Source organism: Saccopteryx bilineata, chromosome 3, assembly GCF_036850765.1.
Source record: "Saccopteryx bilineata isolate mSacBil1 chromosome 3, mSacBil1_pri_phased_curated, whole genome shotgun sequence".
Classification (NCBI taxonomy): domain Eukaryota; kingdom Metazoa; phylum Chordata; class Mammalia; order Chiroptera; family Emballonuridae; genus Saccopteryx; species Saccopteryx bilineata.
This window is the reverse complement of record NC_089492.1, coordinates 213031176-213050030: the sequence shown is the minus strand read 5'-3', so window position 1 is coordinate 213050030 and position 18855 is coordinate 213031176. Positions and strand designations below refer to the sequence as shown.

The 18855-nt window shown below is 37.7% G+C and overlaps 1 protein-coding gene across 2 annotated transcripts in view; it reads left to right on the top strand.

Annotated features, from left to right (window-relative positions):
• Positions 1-16060, top strand: part of LOC136330997 (calcium-activated chloride channel regulator 2-like) — a 42353-nt gene extending 26293 nt beyond the window's left edge. For both annotated transcript variants that reach the window (XM_066268744.1, XM_066268743.1), the window contains 4 exons: positions 552-822; positions 3398-3568; positions 6591-6824; positions 14703-16060. In XM_066268744.1, the coding sequence (XP_066124841.1) occupies positions 552-822; positions 3398-3568; positions 6591-6824; positions 14703-15139 (1113 nt within the window). In that variant the 3' untranslated portion in view covers positions 15140-16060. The remainder of the gene's footprint in view (positions 1-551; positions 823-3397; positions 3569-6590; positions 6825-14702) is intronic.
• Positions 16061-18855: the final 2795 nt, after the last annotated feature.

Genomic DNA, 18855 nt, shown 5'->3' with positions numbered 1-18855 from the left:
TTCCTTTTCTTGGTTTCTAACAGTATATGTGGGTTTTGTTGCTTGAGATTTCTGGGTATGTGGAAGGTTTGGGGAGAGTGGAGGAATGGTAGAATACTGTTGCCTCTTGTAAAAGTTATCCACATAAATCATAATTATCCAATTAAATTGCTGTAATCCTTTTCATTACATATAAGGAATAAAAACACAGAATCGCCTTTTGGGTAAAGGGGTTCAGATTAATATTTGCAAATTACTCAGAAACTTGGAAACACTGTTATCTATCTTCTAAAATGTGACTCAAGATGTGTCCTAACCTACAAATAAAGTCAGGGTATAATTTCCTAAAGACATACCTACCAATATAAGTCGGTTGTGCTCTGAGAGCCATGTAAATACTGAGTTTAGTTGTCCCCTAAGCAATATTACTACTATTCCTGACATTCTTTTGTAACATTTTAGAAAATGCAACATTATCAAAACAAAAACAAAAAAACCTTAGGAGCTTAGATTTATGCTTTAAAATTAATGATTTGTCTTCTTCACTTAAAACAGAAACCTTTGTTTTGCAGTCTGGGGTCTGGACTTACACACTGAATAATACTCACCATTCTCTTCAAGCTTTGAAAATGACAGTGACCTCTCGTGCCTCCCACTCAGCCAAGGCTCCTGTGACTGTGGAAGCCTTTGTAGGAAAAGACAGCACTGCTTTCCCCCATCCCATAATGATTTATGCAAATGTGAGGAAGGGGTTTGATCCCATTCTCAATGCCACTGTAACTGCTACTATTGAGCCAGAGGCTGAAAACCCTGTTACACTGAAACTGTTTGATGATGGAGCAGGTAATATATAACGTCATGTCATTCTTCATGTTCTCAAGATCTGCTATGATGCTGTAGTAACAATACTAAGCTTATATTTAATATTCTTTCAATTCAATTTTACTCTTCCAATCTTATGAGATTCTCAAATTCTCAGAGAAACACTGGTATACGGTAGCTGCAGGTCGCATCTGCACAAGGAAAGCAAATGTAAACTTGGGAAAAGACAGTATCCACGAGGCTCCTCAGCATGTGTGTGCATGAGCAAAATGACAGGAGAAAGTCTCTAGGTCTCGGCTTCTACCTGTTCCATCACACTGGCCACACTCATTTCATTAGGTCACACAGGAACAGGTCTTATGTTCTTGTGACATGCCCTTATTCCACTAAGACTCAACAGCTTTACTCTTGGCTAAAATAATCAGATTGAACAAGTAAAATATCAACTGATAATCCCAAAGTGACAGAGAATTCATTTTTTCCTCCTTGAACCTGACTGTGATGAGAAAATTAGAAATTGTGACCCACAAGATGACCCTAGACTTCCTTTAGCTAACTAAATAGCTGGGTTGGTAAGAAGGCAGAGCCAGTGCCTTTTACATATGTGAATTGGTCACAAGAAGACCAAACAGCAAGCCTAGTAGAATTGGGATAGAGATTTTCCCACCCGTGGGAAAATGAAGTAAAACAAAACAAAGCCCTACTTTACAGCACTCATGCATGTGGAGGGTTCAGAGCTGCTCATCACACAACACAGACAGCACAGCACCTGGCTGGCCCACAGCAGCAGCTGGGCTCTTTTCGACTAACTTTTTTAACTTCTGAAAACAAGCTCCTATGTTGTTTTATCTTTCTAGTTTTTTTCCCCCCTAAATTCTCAGAATGACAATAGACCTCAAAGTCTATGTTAGAGGCCTAAATTGGCTTCTCTAGGAATAAAATCATATTCATTCCCTTGGTTGTTGCAAAAATAAATTTTTCAGAGTCTTGGGTTTGGTAACTCATTAATATCTTGCCATGGCCATCTTGTGTGACATTTATGAAACAAATGTTCATTTACAGGAGTTTAGTTCAAGTCTATTTCAGAGGGGTAGTAGAGAAGTCCCCTTGTTTTATCTGTTGGGATGGCTCCAAATGAACTTCCATACTCTTGATTGCTTATCTGTGGCCACACCTATCATTTTTTGTATGCAGTCCAAAAATGCACTTTGCAGAAAGTACCCACCGTGCCCCAGCCTGTAGGCTCACTTACATGAGAACAGATACAGTTGTCTTAGAAAAGATCACTTGAATAGACTCAATAGGCTTTAATATTTATTTCATGGGACCTTTTTATTTGATGTCTAAATTTATACTCTAATGAAAGAAACAATGAAAAAAATGTTTAGGCATTAAAGTGTAAATTTAGGGCCCCCCAATGCTTAGCACTTATATATTATGTAATACTTATTTTTATATTAGAAGTGGCATTTATCTGCTAAATAAAATTAATGAATAAACTATGGCATAGAGAAATTTTCCATTATCAATTTTCAATAAAAATTGATCTTATTCATCATTAAATTGCTAAACACCAAGATCTGATGTCTTTCTAGCCCATAAAAACAATTTCTAAACCTACTATGATCATAAGTTGCTTAGCAATATGCTCCTACTTTTCTCATGTTAAAGAGCAGTCCTGGCCCTGCTAGAACACTTACAGTGATGGCACATTGCTAGAGTACAGGGCGGGGTGTGGTATGAGGACAAGGACAGGACAAGCTGCTTGCCCCATGTGGCCATCTGCACTTGAACAATGAAAGTGATCTTCACTTGGGTTAAGTCCTACCTCCCTGCTGCCTGGAGCCTAGGCCATCCTGCCCTGCAGTCATGGACTTGGTTTGGAACTGAACTGCTATCTGAGGTTCACCACAAAAGGAAAGAAGTCTAGTAGGCCAAGCTTTTAGCAGGTCTCTTGAAGCAAAGCATGGTGGGTGAGACCAAAGCATATCAAATTCCAAGTCAGATTCCAGTCTAATCTAGAATAATAGTTCCATGTAATCACTAATGAAAAAACTTAAATGATTTTACACTTTCTTTTTGTCAACTACAAAGACTTTTTTTTCATCAGGAGTTTGTTTTTTTCTTATCAGGGCTTCAGGGTTTTCAAAACCCCCTTGAAATTATGTAAAAATAAATGTATGTACACATGTATAAGAACAGGTTGCTTGTATCTCAAAAGGATCTAGGACTATAAAAAGTGGGAGACCATGCTTGGTTTCTATGGAAACCTAATATTATTTTTAATGATAAGAAGGAGAGCCCTGAAGATGATTATTAAATGCTTTCTTAGCACTGAAGTAGGTATAACTGATTCATCTTTAGAAAACAATTTTTCATAGTTTAAGGAACCACAAGGAGAAAAATAGAGCCATTAGATTTTTAATCACCTGGTAATATCAAAAATAGTTATGACTATTACATCATATGTTAATTAGGAAGAATAAGAAAAGTAAATCTTATTTTTAGTGATTTAATTAAATTTTAGTAATCCACTGTGATGACATGTTGACATTGAGTTTTTTGCTTGTTTGTTTGTTTTTTAATATACATACAGGTGCTGATGTTATAAAAAATGATGGAATTTACTCAAGGTATTTTTTCTCCTTTGCTGTAAATGGTAGATATAGCTTGAAAGTGCATGTCAATCATTCTTCCAGCATAAGCACCCTAGGCCATTCTATTCCAGGGAGTCATGCTATGTACGTACCAGGTTACATAACAAACGGTAAGGATCATTAGTACTGCTATTTGAATAATATCATTTAATGTATATATAACTGATGTGTGTGTGTGTATTTGAGAGAGAGAAGGAGGTGAAAGAGAAAGAGAGATGGAATTTCAAAACTCATTCTACTTAAATCATTGTATAAATTGTTGACTATCCCTTTATTCTTCAATAATTCATAGTAGCAGATTACAAGAAGGCAATAGGTGATTCCCACAGATTTCTCCTACTTCCATTTCAGTCATTATTTTGACCTCTTTCTTGTGACTGTTTCATCAGAATTATTATCAGATAAAGAGATTTATTGAGTTTTTTTAGTTCCAACTCCTGCATTTCCTCTACAAAAGTTTAGCAAGAGAAAAAGGCACATAGTTGTTAGCAGTTGAAAGAGGGAAGCAAATAAACCAAACAATCCACACAGGAAGTAAGATCCTGAAAAGAATACGAGTTCAGATACTACAGCCTACTGAGTCCTTCCTGGTGTTATGTTTTCCTTCACAACAAAAATGCCAAATAAATAGATGAATATATTTTAACACCATTATTGTAGTTCCTGATAAGAAACAATGGTTAAAGAATAACAAAGAGAAATATGCTGCAGTCTTTTATAAAATAGTCTCAAGAGCATTTCTAAGCATTCGTATTTGCAAAACTGCAGAATGTTTATGAATACTTTTTATGTATTTTATCAGCTACAACTAATTATTTTTTATTTAAATGTAATATGTCATTTATAACTAAATATTCCTTTTTATCATTTATAAATCAAAGGTTTTGAAGGTCTACCAGGTGACAGGCTTAGTCTTAGGAAGTTGGGATGTAGGTAAAATATGAAGACAATTCCACTCAAGGAGCTTGCAGGCTACTGACTGGTCTGAGTATCTTTGAAAACCCATGAGCTTAAAGTTATGAAAATATCAGCACCTTGTGTACAGTGAGGTTAAAAAGATAATATTCAACTGTCCTTTTATCTGAGTACTTCATATGGGCCCTTAATAGCATAGAAAGAGAAAGTTACTGTAAGTTTCCCTAGGCAGGGCTACCATACATAACATTCACTTTGTCAACTAATTATCAGGTGATACCTTGAGCACAGAAGCTGCTCTATTTTCACATCATCAGATCTCCAGGCACAGTAGCTAATGTCTCCACTAGAAATGCTCTGGATCCTATCCAGCCTGCCCAGCCAGGGGCCTTGAGGGCCCTGCCTGTGTGTTCCTGCTCTGCTGACCACTCTGAGCAGTATTGAAGCCTCCTTTATTACTTCCCATATTAAAATGCTTCTTGTTGGTCCTTCTTTGGTTACTGCCCACTCTTCTAGTCCCTATCATCTGGTTCCTTGAAATTAAACTAAACCTGCTGACTGTACTTTCTCACCTCCAATTCACTATTGTGTTCACTGCAATTTGACTTCCATCCAAATCACTCTTCCATTCAAATCACTGCGCTAGAATTGCTCTGGCTCTGGTCACCAATGACCTCCCTACTGTTAAATTCAACGGACACATTTTAGTTCTCTTGTTCCCTGATTTGAGCAGCATCCGACACAACTGGTTGATTTCTCTTTTGTCCTTTCCTGGTTCCTGTGATACCACATTCACCTGATCACCTCTTAGGCCCTGTCAGGTTCTTCTTCCAGGTTCTCCTTTCCTATTGTTGCCAATTGTCAGAGCTGAGAGCCACTTTCTCAGTCTATTATTTGGAACCACACTACCTGGGTTGGAAACCTAGCTCCTCCATTTACTAGCTGTGTGACTTTGGCACCAAGCAAGTTACTTAGCTTGTGTACTTTAGTTTCATCATCTCTAAAAATGGGGGTAATAATTGTACCCTCCTTATAGCATTGCTGGAAAATTAAATATTTGATACACATCAGGTATTTAGAAAAATGCCTCACACATAGTAAGTCAAGTAGCCAAGAAATATAATTTATCAATATAGTTGAAATTTGTATTAGATAAACTCATTAACTTATATAGCTTTAATATCTATATGACTATAACTTTGATCCATAACTTCAAAATTATCAAATGTAGCTAAAAACTCTTTAGGAGACTGAAATCTATACCTAACTGGCCCCTTGACATTTCCATTAGATGTTTTACAGGAATCACAAACCTTATGAAACTTACATTTTTAGTCCCCTTCACTTTAGCCTGCTGCTTTTCCCAATGTGCTCCTTTTAATAACCTGGGAGCTACTCTCTGTTGTTGTTCACCAGTTTTTTTCTCTCGCCATATTATAATCTACCATCAGCTTTTGCTGATTTCACCTCCAAAATACATCACCAACTGGCTTCTTCTTGCCTCTCCTGCACTGCTGTCACCCAGCCCAAACTGCCATCTTTCCTTGTCTGGACTGTTGGCAACGGCTGTCTCACCGGCCTCTTTGCTTGCTGTACTTGAATCCATGCTCCACCGAGAGCAGCCAGAGTGAGTTGCTAGAGGGCAAATGTGATCATGTCACTGCCCTGCTACCCCACAGCAAATAAAATTAAACTCTCAAACCACTACAGAGGCCCACAGGTCCTGCCTGACCTTCTCTCCTGTCTCATCTCAAACTACTACACTCCTTACTTTAACTTGCAAAAAGCTCTTCTGCACCTCAGACTTTCATACAACTCTTCCCTCTGCCTAGGACAGTCATGCCTCCATTCTTTACCTGGCTGACACATGCTCATACTGTAGGAAACCTTTAAACATAACTTTCTTGATAACACTCTAAATTACATGCCTGTGTTATTTTCTTTCATAGATTCCTGCTTTTTTTTCTTCTTACATTGATCACAATTAATTCCATGAGGTACTGTATTGTCCATGACCACTGGCACAGGATATGCCCTCAAAATACTTTATTGAATAAATGAATGGATGAGTGAATGAATGAATTGTGGAATAAACAAATCAGTTATTCTAAAAATGTAGTTTTAAAAAGTCTTAAATATCTCTCAATAATCTGTCAAAAACAAGCTACTCAGGAGGCTGTAATTATTGTCTGGCTATTCTTTTCTTTGCTGCCCCAGGTAACATTCAGATGAATGCCCCAAGAAAGTCAGTGGGCAGGAGTGAGGAGGAGCAGAAGAGTGGCTTTAGTCGAATAAGCTCAGGGGGCTCCTTTTCCGTGCAGGGGGTTCCCGTGGGCCCCCGCCCTGATGTGTTTCCACCATGCAAAATCATTGACCTGGAAGCTGTAAAAGTGGAAGAAAAGGTGACTTTATCTTGGACAGCACCTGGAGAAGACTTTGATCAGGGCCAGGGTAAGTTTCTTGGTTTCATTACCTCTTTTTTGACAAGGAAACATTTCTAATAACAGTTTTTAGTGTTAATTGAATAAAAGTAACTTTGGGAGTTCAGTGCTGACAAAGTGACAGAGGGCTGCAATGAAAAGATTTGAGTTAGTTGGTGAGGCTTTAGATCATGGAGTTTGGAATGAGAGTGAATCAGCTGCTCCAGGACTGCAGAGGCCCTGGGAAACTGACCAGCACTAAAATCAACAGAAACCCTGATTGGAAACCTGATACCTCATATAATTGTGGTCTTATCAGCAGAAATAGATACAGAGTATGGACTTCCAAACACTGAGGTGATCAGTTTTCTGAAGATTGGATAGTGATTATTTGTTCAGATTTAGAAGACAGGTTTAAGGTAATAATTTCCATAAGCATGTAAAACTTGGTGCAGTTCCCTCTCCCACTTCCAGCCATCATCTTTGTCAGGGAGGCTGGGACCAGCTCCCTGGCTGGGGCTTCCTAACTGTCCAGCATTCAGGCTTCCAACTGCCTTGTCTTTTGATTTCCAGAGCAATTCAACTTTTCTCAAAGAATAACCTTTCCAACAACTTTGCTGTTACACACACACACACACACACACACACACACACACACACACAGGTTATTATTGATTACACATTACATGGTCTATTTCCTGATGCCTCTGACTAAGGATTCTATAGGAACCAATCTTCTCTATTGAGAGTTGAGTTTTTCAATATCTGTCAATAATAGTGACTACCTTGGGCCTTTGCCAGTCTTGCTTCCATCTTCGGCCATCTTTCTTTGGCTTATAATTGTTCACTACATTGCTTGAAAGGGTGTCATTTACAAATTCTGTGCTGCTGAGAGACAGTCAATATTGTAGGTTTGTCCTCATATTCTTTTATCAAAACCTCTCTCTTCTTGCCAGCAAGGAAGGAAGAAAAATATTTTACACTCTGAATTAAAGACTCTCCAAATTTAAAGGTTGGAGATGTGAAATGATTAAAACTGTGGGATGGACATGCCCCCCTGTGTAGTGGAAATTGCTGTAACTTAGTAGTAAAGAAAGAAATCATTCCCACTCTGGCTTTAAGTTTGGCTGTTTGATCTTTGGCAGGTTGCTTAAATTTTATTGGCATCAGTTTTCTAATATGGAAAACAAGACTAAAATTATCTGCCTCATAAGGCATTGTATAGAAGAAATGAGATGACACATATGAAATCCAGAGAAGGAAGAGAAAATGTGCCCAGTAAGTTTTCTGGGCTCTTGGTTTACATTGCTAGAGACTTCTCTACCTTCTTTGGAGTAAGGACCCTAAACACTCCCTCCCATCTCTATTTAAAGGTAAGATTAATGCCTGTTATCTAGTATTTTCCCTACCTCAGAAGGCTCAAAAGCATAGTAGTGTGTTAAAAGAGACAAACAGAAGCTCAAACTGCCATTACTACCAGGAACTATTCTTTTCAAAACCCCAATACTTTCAACTACACCACTGTATTAAAAGAGGAGAAAGAAAGTGAAGGTGTGGAATTAGTGGTTATTAATAACTCGAAAAGAATAAATAGAACCAACTGGGACTTAAGTATAAATTGATATTATAACGGATATTACAAGGGAATAGAGAGAACTTCACCAAATAGACCTCACTGATGAACAGAATGATTCAAGCTTGCAACAATATCAAAACCTCAGAGCACAAAAGATATGTGGGAGAAAATGATTGAATGTGTATAAGTTCCTGAGATTATTCAGCTATAACTGATTTAATGACTCAGCAACTTTGACAAGCCAGCCATGAGAAGACCAATTAGCAAGAAGGTATCTGTTTAACTCATAAACATGTGCTTTTCTCACCTTTTCTTTTTTACAATTTATCTAGGAAGGTGTTTTCATTACCTCTGCTTCCAGAATTAGAAACAATGGGAGTAGCCTCTGGTTTTACAATTATTAAAAAATGTAACTACATTTTTTTGAAAACCTCATTAACAATAAAGAAACATTCTCACAGATACATAGACATCAGTATACACCATTGAGTACTGGCTCTTCACCATATGCAATATCCTAGAAAAGACCAATCACATAGAATAAACAAAACATTACCAGGCCATCATTATGTTTAGGAATGTACAATTGACCCCTGACCAATACAGATTTGAACTGCCTGGGTCCACTTATACACAGATTATTTTCTTTTAATAAATATAATCAGCCCTTAATATCTCAAATTTTGCATCCATGGATTCAACCAGCTGTAGATAGAAAACAATATTTTTTGCATTCTCACCTGAGATTTTCCAACTTCAGATTCCCAAATGCTGATCACAAATACTGTTTTTGGTCTAAAGTTGATTAAAACTGCAAATGTGAAAGACCAACTATAGTTATGTTTAGGTGGAGTCAACAGAAATACGTGGATTTTGACTATGTGGGAGTTGGATCCCCTAACCCCCACCTTTTTCAATGGTTACATGTATATGTTCTAGGCATTATAAAAATAGGTTATTTTCTTGGACTTTCATGAAAAGTCTAGTGTAAATAACCATTAAAACTGAGTACCGAACATGATCTGTATCTTTGTTATAAAGTTAATTTCCTTTGTGTTTTCTCCAGAAATTAAAATAAAAATATATTATTTACTAACCAATTATTATGTGACCAGCACAGTGCTAAACATTATATAGATGTGATTTAAGACGGTCATTGTACCTCAAAATGTACAATTCCTGTATTGAGAGAAAAAAGGCACAGAATGATTAAAAAGACATTTTATATATAACACAGTACCATTTTTATGGTTCAGACTTCAGGAAGAGGTATTAAAAGGATGTAGAAATCAGTGTGGGAGAAGAATGGAGGCCAGGTTCTAATGCCAGGAGCCTGGGTAGAACATTGCGGTGGGGCCAGACTGCAAAAGCACCACTCTTGGACATCCTTACCTGCCCTATCTTCCCTGCCTAACATTCTTACTGTCATAATGCTTCCTCTGACATTTTCATCATGTTCTCATACAACCATCGTTCAAAATATAATCTTTAAAAATTATTTTTCCGGCCCTGGCTGGTTGGCTCAGTGGTAAAGCGTTGGCCTGGCATGCAGGAGTCCCAGATTTGAATCCCGGCCAGTGCACACAAGAGAAGCGCCCATCTGCTTCTCCACCCCTCCCCCTCTCCTTCCTCTCTGTCTCTCTCTTCCCCTCCCGCAGCCAAGGCTCCATTGGAGCAAAGTTGGCCCTGGGCACTGAGGATGGCTCTATGGCCTCTGCTTCAGGCACTAGAATGGCTCTGGCTGCAACAGGGCAATGCCCCAGAGGGGCAGAGCATCGCCCCCTGGTGGGCATGCCTGGTGGATCTCGGTTGGGTGCATGCGGGAGTCTGTCTGACTGCCTCCCCATTTCCAACTTCAGAAAAATACAAATAAAATAAAATAAAATAAAAATTATTTTTCTTTTTTTCTTGGATATTATATCAATATTATATTATATATTATATTATATTATATTAATTATACCACTGAATGGATAGGTCAGTGGATCTCATTGAGGTTATTGAGATTATTTTTAATTTTTCTATTTTTTTCCAAGTTTTTCCAAGCCTCATTTTGGCTGATTTTCATGAACCTGTTTTCAAGTTTCCTGATTCTTCTGTGTGTCCAATCCAATCTTAATTCTTGCAAATAAATTTTTTCATTGTAGTTTTATTTCAATTCTAGGATTTCCATTTGCTTCTTTGTAAAAGTTTCCACTTCTCTCCTCAAATTTTTCATCTCTTCATTCACTATAGCCAACCTTTCATGTATACCTATCATATTCTCATGATGATTGTTTTAAAGTCCTTGCCTATTAATTTTAAATCTCAGTCATTTGTGACTGTTATATTTGCTGGTATTTTTCTTGATGATATATCATATTTTCTGTTTTTTTGCATGGCTTGTAATTTTTTTTGTAATAAATTGTTATATATTAGACATGTAGCATCAAATTATAGACTCTGGAATAATAATATGTTTTCCTAAAAAGTTTTGCAATTTTTCTAGTAGAGACTTTGAATTACCTTGACATTGAGGAAGCTTAATTTTACTTCTGCCTAGAGTTTGTCTATTCCAGTTTTGCTCTCTTTTTTTTTTTTTTTAGCAAGCATGAGCACATGAGAAAGAGACAGAGACAGAGAAAAATAGGAAGGGAGAGAGATGAGAAGCATCAGCTCATAGTTGTGGCACTTTAATTGTTCATTGATTGCTTCTCATACATGCCTTGAACAAGCTGGTGGCCCCTTGTTCAAGCCAGCAACCTTGGGCTTCAAACCAGTGACCATAGGGTCATGTCTATGATCCCACATTCAAGCCAGTGACACCACACTCAAGCCAGCAACCTCACGTTCAAGCCAGCAACCTCAGGATTTTGAACCTGGGTCCTCAGTGTTTTGCTCTTTTTTTTTTCTTTTTTCTTTTTTCTTTTTTTTTTTTTTTTGTATTTTTCTGAAGCTGGAAACGGGAAGAGACAGTCAGACTCCCGCATGCGCCCGACCGGGATCCACCCGGCACGCCCACCAGGGGGCGACACTCTGCCCACCAGGGGGCCTTGCTCTGCCCCTCCAGGGCATCGCTCTGTTGCAACCAGAGCCACTCTAGCACCTGGGGCAGAGGCCAAGGAGCCATCCTCAGCGCCCAGGCCATCTTTGCTCCAATGGAGCCTCGGCTGCTGGAGGGGAAGAGAGAGACAGAGAGGAAGGAGAGGGGGAGGGGTGGAGAAGCAGATGGGCGCTTCTCCTGTGTGCCCTGGCCGGGAATCGAACCCGGGACTTCTGCACACCAGGTCGACGCTCTACCACTGAGCCAACCGGCCAGGGCAGTGTTTTGCTTTTAAGCCTAGGGTATGTCCCTTAATTCTGGAATATAATCTTTATTCCAAAACTGTTGATTTTCTAAACTTTTTTTTTCCTTTTTTAAAAAATTCATTTTAATGGGGTGACAATGATAAATCAGGGTACATATGTTCAGAGAAAACATCTCCAGGTTATTTTGACATTTGATTATGTTGCATACCCCTCACCCAAAGTCAAATTATATTCCCTTACCTTCTATCTGGTTTCTTTGTGCCCCTCCCCTCCCCACCCCTTCCTCTCCTTCCTCTCCCCTTTCTAAACTTTTTTTTTTTCTTACAGAGAGAGAGTCAGAGAGAGGGATAGACAGGGACAGACAGACAGGAATGGAGAGATGAGAAGCATCAATCATTAGTTTTTCGTTGCACGTTGCAACAAAATAATTGTTCATTGATTGCTTTCTCATATGTGCCTTGACCACGGGCCTTCAACAGACCAACTAACCCCTTGCTTGAGCCAGCGAACTTGGTCTCAAGCTGGTGAGCTTTTTGCTCAAACCAGATGAGCCCTCACTCAAGCTGGCAACCTTGGGGTCTCGAACTTGGGTTTTCCACTGCGCCACCACCCAGTCAGGCCCTTTCTAAGCTTTTAATGGACATATCATATGTTTATCAGGCTCCTTTTAACTTTGCAAGACTCATACTCCAAACTCTTTATCTCCCCTATGGTAGACATTAACATAAAACTCTGCTAAACTTTCAGCTTTCTAGCTATTGCTTTTCCCTTGAGCCATTGGGATTTCACAAACACATGCATAACTTAGGGGTATTCAAACAATTTGAGGGAAGTTTATACACATGTTTTGGGCCAATCCTTTTCTGCCTCCTTCTATTTTCAACAAATCTGGCAACCCTACACTCAGTCCTCTGACTTCTCAGACCAATAAGATAGTGGCTTTTTGTAGCAGATTCAGCTATATGTGCCAAAATGGTAAGTGCCCTTGGAGGAAAACTATCTAAATATAAACCATTCATATACTGGTTCCTTATTTTAAAGTCTATCTGTTCTTGGGTTTCTGGGTTTTTTTGTGTTTTTGAAACCAGTGCTTCAATGTTTTTTTCTTTCTTTCTTTAGAGGTTATACCTGTTATCTACTGGATAGTTAGTCCAATAGAAGCCACTCAGCTACTACCAGAATTAAGCCTTACATTGAATTTAACTTACATATATTTTGCCACTTAACATTTATGTTTATAATTTAAGAGGTTTTTTCCCTATGCTAATTTTTTGTTTGTGTGTTTGTTTTTGTATTTTTTTGAAGTGAGAAGCAGGGAGGCAGAAAGACAGACTCCTGCATGTGCCTGACCAAGATCCACCCAGCAAACCCACTAGGGGGTGATGCTCCTTTGCAACTGGAGCCACTCTAGCACCTGAGGCAGAGGCCATGGAGGTGTCCTCAGCACCCAGGCCAACTTTGCTCCAATGGAGCCTAGTCTGTGGGAGGGAAAGAGAGAAATAGAGAAGAAGGAGAGGGGCAAGGGTGGAAAAGCGGATGGGCGCTTCTCCTGTGTGCCCTGGCTGGAACTCAAACCCAGGACTTCCACATGCCCCCAGGCTGATGCTCTTACACTGAGCCAGCTGGTCAGGGCCTTGCTATGCTAGTTTTTTATTATATGTACTCAAATTTATTATTTTGTTGTTTTTGTTTGTGGCTTCTGAATGTTGAGTCTAAATTAGAAGAGCTTTTCTCACTTGAAGATTATACTGGAATTGATCCATTGTCTCCTACCAAATACTTAATATTTTTATTTTCTATATCAAACTTTTAGATCACTTTGGAGTTTATCCTGAATAAAAGAAAACATTTTTAGTATGGATCATAGTTTTTTCAGCTATTTATTTGCCCAGTTATCACAATATCATTATCAAAAAATTTACATTTCTTTCCAAAAAATTAAAAATGGAACTGCCTTATGACCCAGTAATTCCTCTTATGGGTATATATTTAATGAAACCCAAAACACTAATTCAACAGAATATATGCATCCCTATGTTTATTGCAGCATTATTTACAATAGTCAACATTTGAAAGCAGCCCTAGTGCCCATCAGTAGGTAAGAGGAAAAAAGGTGTGGTACATATACACATCATGGATGGAGCTGAAGAGTATTATGCTAAGTGAAATGAGCCAAAGAAGACAAACACCATAGGATTTTACTTATATGTGGAATCTAATGAATTAAATAAACTAACAAACAAAACAGAAACAAACTCATAGATGCAGCGAGCAGACAGGTGAAGGGATTAAGCTAAAAATAAAAAGCTCACAGATAGACAACAGTATGGTGAAAGGAGTGGGGAGCTGGGGGAAGATAGAGAGGGTAAAGGGGATAAATTGTGATGGAAGGAGAATTGAACACACAACACTAATGATGTGCTATAGAATTGTACCCCTGATACCTATATAATTTTATTAACCAATGTTACCCCAATAAATTAAATAAATAAATAAATCTTTACAAGCAAAAAAGAAAGGAAATTTGTATCTTCCCCCCAACCATTAATGAATTCTATCTCTATTATATACTAAATTCCTGAATGTATTTTGACCTATTTTTCATTATGTCTATTCATGCACCAGTACTGTGATTTTTTAGTTCTTAAAGCATTACAGTGTTTTTATATTAGATAATGTCAGTCTTCTGACATTGCTATTTTTTAGACTTTATAAGGCTAATCTTGAATTTTTTTTCATTTAAACTTTACAATAAGCTTGTTAAAATTGAAAATAGAGGCATTTTTAATAGAATCACATAAAATTTATAAAATAACAATATTTTTATAATGCTTACTATTAAAAAATATCTTTCCTCTTGTTTAGGTTTTAATATGAGTTTCTAGGTAATGTATTAAAATTTTATTCATGTGCTTTTTTATTATTATATTTGTTCCTAGGTATGTCAACATTTTATGGCTATTCTCATCAGTCATGTGTGATATATTAGAAAACCTACTTGAAGTGACTTAACCTTCCTATTTATATTTTTGTTTTTAATTTCAGCTAACAGCTATGAAATAAGAATGAGTAAAAGCCTACAGAATATTCAAGATGATTTTAACAATGCCATTTTAGTGAACACATCAAATCTAAACCCTCAACAAGTTGGCGCCAAGGAGATATTTACATTTTCACCACAGCTTTTCATAAATGGACCTGATTATCAACCTGATGGAACAACACCAGGAAACCACAGAATTTATGTGGCCATACAAGCCATGGATAAGCACTCCTTAAAATCTGCAGTATCTAACATTGCTCAGGCCTCACTATTTATTTCCCCAAATTCTGCTCCTGTACTTGCCAGAGATTTTCTTGTATTGAAAGGAGTTTTAACAGCAATGAGTTTAATAGGAATCATTTGCCTCACTATAGTTGTAACACACTGTATTCTAAACAAGAAAAAGAGAGCAGAAGAGAATGGGACAAAATTACTATGAACAAATGCAGAGTACCTTCCTTCTTTGATATAATACCCACGTCCTTTACATTTTACAAAAACATACCAATAAAAAACAATTAATCAAAACTGTTAAAAATGCTTTAAATGTTTGAATAGTACAGGTCACATTTTTATGTAATAAATAGACAAAAATGCTTTTATAACATTTATTTTGAGTAGAAATTAGAAAACCCTTAAACTCTGGCTATAGACAAAATAATAAGTTATTCTCCAAGGTAATGTTTGTAAAGGCAAAAGATGCAAGGTCAAAGTTGAATCAAAGAGTCAAGAAAAGCTTCTTTTATTGAGAGAAAAAAATAACCCCTAGTAGAGAAGAGGAGGTTAGGTCTTAATAATATAACTGTCCATATAAAGCAGTTGTTTAGTTACTTTGATTAATTTTTCATTTTCTTTATCTGTTCAGAACAGATAACCTATTTATGACCAAAGGTCAATCTGCATTTTATATATGATTGAAATTCTTTACCTTCAGCCATTTGGTTAACTATACTGCAGATCAAACCCACTCCCTCTGCTCAGAGATCTGTGTTCACTGTAAAAGTTAACCTGAAAATGTGGGTCTTATTCTTTTTCCCTGATGTCAGTTTTGTAACAGATGTCTATTGAATTTACAGTTTATAAGCTTCTACTCTCATCAAAGCAGCTTTCCAAATTATTATCTTGGGTGTTATTCAATGTAAATGGTTATAACTCTCATAAAACTTCAAGTAAAAAATTAAAGACATAGTTCTCAACTTGTTTTAACACACACATAGGCTATATAGTTTCCTTCCATTTCAACCCAAGAAGAGGTCATGAAGGAAAGAGTGGACTGTGAAAATGATTAACTGATTCTGTTTTTTTGTTTAAGATTCTAGGATGCCTTTCATGATCAAGGGTTTTTTAGCTACAAGAATGGGGAGCTGGCCCTGGCCGGTTGGCTCAGCGGTGGAGCGTCGGCCTGGCGTGCGGGGGACCCGGGTTTGATTCCCGGCCAGGGTACGTAGGGGAGGCGCCCATTTGCTTCTCTGCCCCCCCCTCCTTCCTCTCTGTCTCTCTCTTCCCCTCCCGCAGCCAAGGCTCCATTGGAGCAGGGATGGCCTGGGTGCTGGGGATGGCTCCTTGGCCTCTGCCCCAGGCGCTAGAGTGGCTCTGGTCGCGGCAGAGCGACGCCCCGGAGAAGCAGAGCGTCGCCCCCTGGTGGGCGTGCTGGGTGGATCCCGGTCGGTCGGGCGCATGCGGAAGTCTGTCTGGCTGTCTCTCCCCGTTTCCAGCTTCAGAAAAAATAAAAGAATGGGGAGCTAATTGAGAGAGAGAAACATAGGTGACAAGGAAATAAAAATCACCTTTCATTTAATTTTACATCTCTTATTTTAAAAAAAGATTATTGAGCAATAGAATAATTTGCTTTGTATATTAAATAACTGAAAACTTTATAAATACAAACAATAATATGGAATAGATCTGTTTTATAATCAGGATCAAATAAAAATGAAAATTAGATTAAGTTCTGGAGAGGAGGAATTGTGGCGAATAGGGACAATAAAAAATGACAAAGAGAACGAAGCCTTTAGTAAGACTATCAGAGCAGCACTGGGGAGAAAAACAACCAACAAGTCCCTACCTAGGCTGCCCCCTTGCAGTTCATACTACATCGCAGGGCTGGCCGACTACATTCCAAGTCCCATAGTGTCTAAATTTTTGCAGATGGGAGTTTCAAGTACCTACTTGGCAATCAGCCTTTCCTCTCTCTAATGCTAATCTGGGATGTGATTCTCTATAGTTTCAACAAGCTGATAAAATACTGAGAAGGGGTGTTGTGGGTTTTAAGTCCTCAAATATTTTTCTCATTTTACAGACAGGAAAACGGAAGCTTAAGTGAGCAATCAGAAAGCACTGTGTGGCTTAATGGCTGAGTTCTACAGGAGCACAGTCAGGCTCCATACTGCTTCTTCACACCTGTCTAAGGTGAGGAGATGCTGGGGATCATGCCTAGAAATATTTTTAACCTTTCAGGATCGATGAGCAGGAGAACAGGTCTGGCTTTAAGGAACTAGGTTGTTGTTGTTGTTTCCATCTTGTAGATGCAGAAATGAAAAAAAAAATGGACTTAGGTTTACATATTAGCAAATTGGAAGAGACAAAACTAAGATAAGGGATGCTAAGGGACAACTTGAAATATAGCGAGTAGAAAGGGTGACTGCATCAAGTGCATAGAGCAAACTCTATTCAGTGGTTGTGAGGGAGTGAAGCATTAAAGAACAAAATCAACATGTAAGAAATGTGGAAAGATAATGACTTTGAGAAGAAGAAAATTTAAATTTTAATGGGAAGACGATAGAAGCAGGAGAGAGGGGATCTTTAGGGGATGCGTTAATACAGCCTGTGGTCACTGAGCAGATTACTGTGTATGCATGCACTGCCGACTACTCTCAGAGGACCTTCCCATCTTTATGTTAGTAACAGAAAAACCTACCAAAAATATTTTATTTGCTTTTGGCTTTGCTTTCTGCTATAATATAATCATTCTTGAAAGAGTTGATCCCTAAATAATACTATTTGTTTACAACTTAATGTGACAACTCCAATAACACTAATGGCAGGTTGCTTTATTAAACTATAATCCTTTACATCAAACTATACTCCCTTTGCTAACAACAGTTATAACTCTAGAAAAACTGTAAAATAAACTCTTTAAAGCACTGGACATCAACAAAAGCAGGTAGAAACCGAAGAAGACATGGCCCTTGAAAAGAGGCAAGCAATCCAGATGAGATCCACATTTTATCCGGTTTTCTTCCTAAAGGTGTTTCGTTTGCTAAGAGCATCTGGATAAGCTCAAGCAGAACACAGCAGTCTCACCAGGTTGACAAGCCAGAGTGAGAGTTCTGTGGTACCAAAGCACTAGGAAATCCCAGAAAGGAAACTATTGCCATGCAGAAACTTCCCAAACCTGTATCTGCTCGTTTGGGGTGAGTCCTACATTGCAAAGGAATCAAATGGAAAACGAGAAATTTGAGGCCAAAATTGCTGAACAGAGAGTTCAACAACTGCCCAGTTCTGGAGAGAAACATTTAAAGTTTAATCCTACCAAAGTTAAAGAGTTTGATAAGTTATTAATTCAGCAGGCTTTCGTCTACTATCTTGCTATTTGATTTCTGCTATTCCCCTTTATTTTTTGTTCCTTTATTGCTCTATACCTGTCTTCTTTTTGTTAATTAGAAAGTTTTCCACTGAAACTCTAGAAGGACTACATTAGAGATAAGAACCATGTTCCCAGTCTAAGAGCTATGCCCTAGAACCAAGAGAAAAACTAAAATAGATGTGCTCTGATGAAGCCTAAAACCACATCTCCACAGAATCAAGATGATTCACCAATAATTTTACTACTGCTATAATATAGCTCAGAGGAATATAGAGTAATACAGTCTCTATAACAAGTCATATAGTATAAAGTAAAAATTTAACAGACATGCTAACAATCAGGAAATGAGTTTCATAATTTTAAAGAATAAAAATATATCAATAAAAGGAGGTTAAAAAATTATCCAGATTTGGAATTTGCAGATGTTTACAATAACTATTAAATATACAAAGAAGAAATTCTAAAAAAAGATAATAAATAGAAAAGGAATTTCAGAAAAAATGTGAAAACTTTAAAAAGAAATAAAAAATTTAAATCAAAAAGTAAAATATATTTTAAAAAATTGTAAT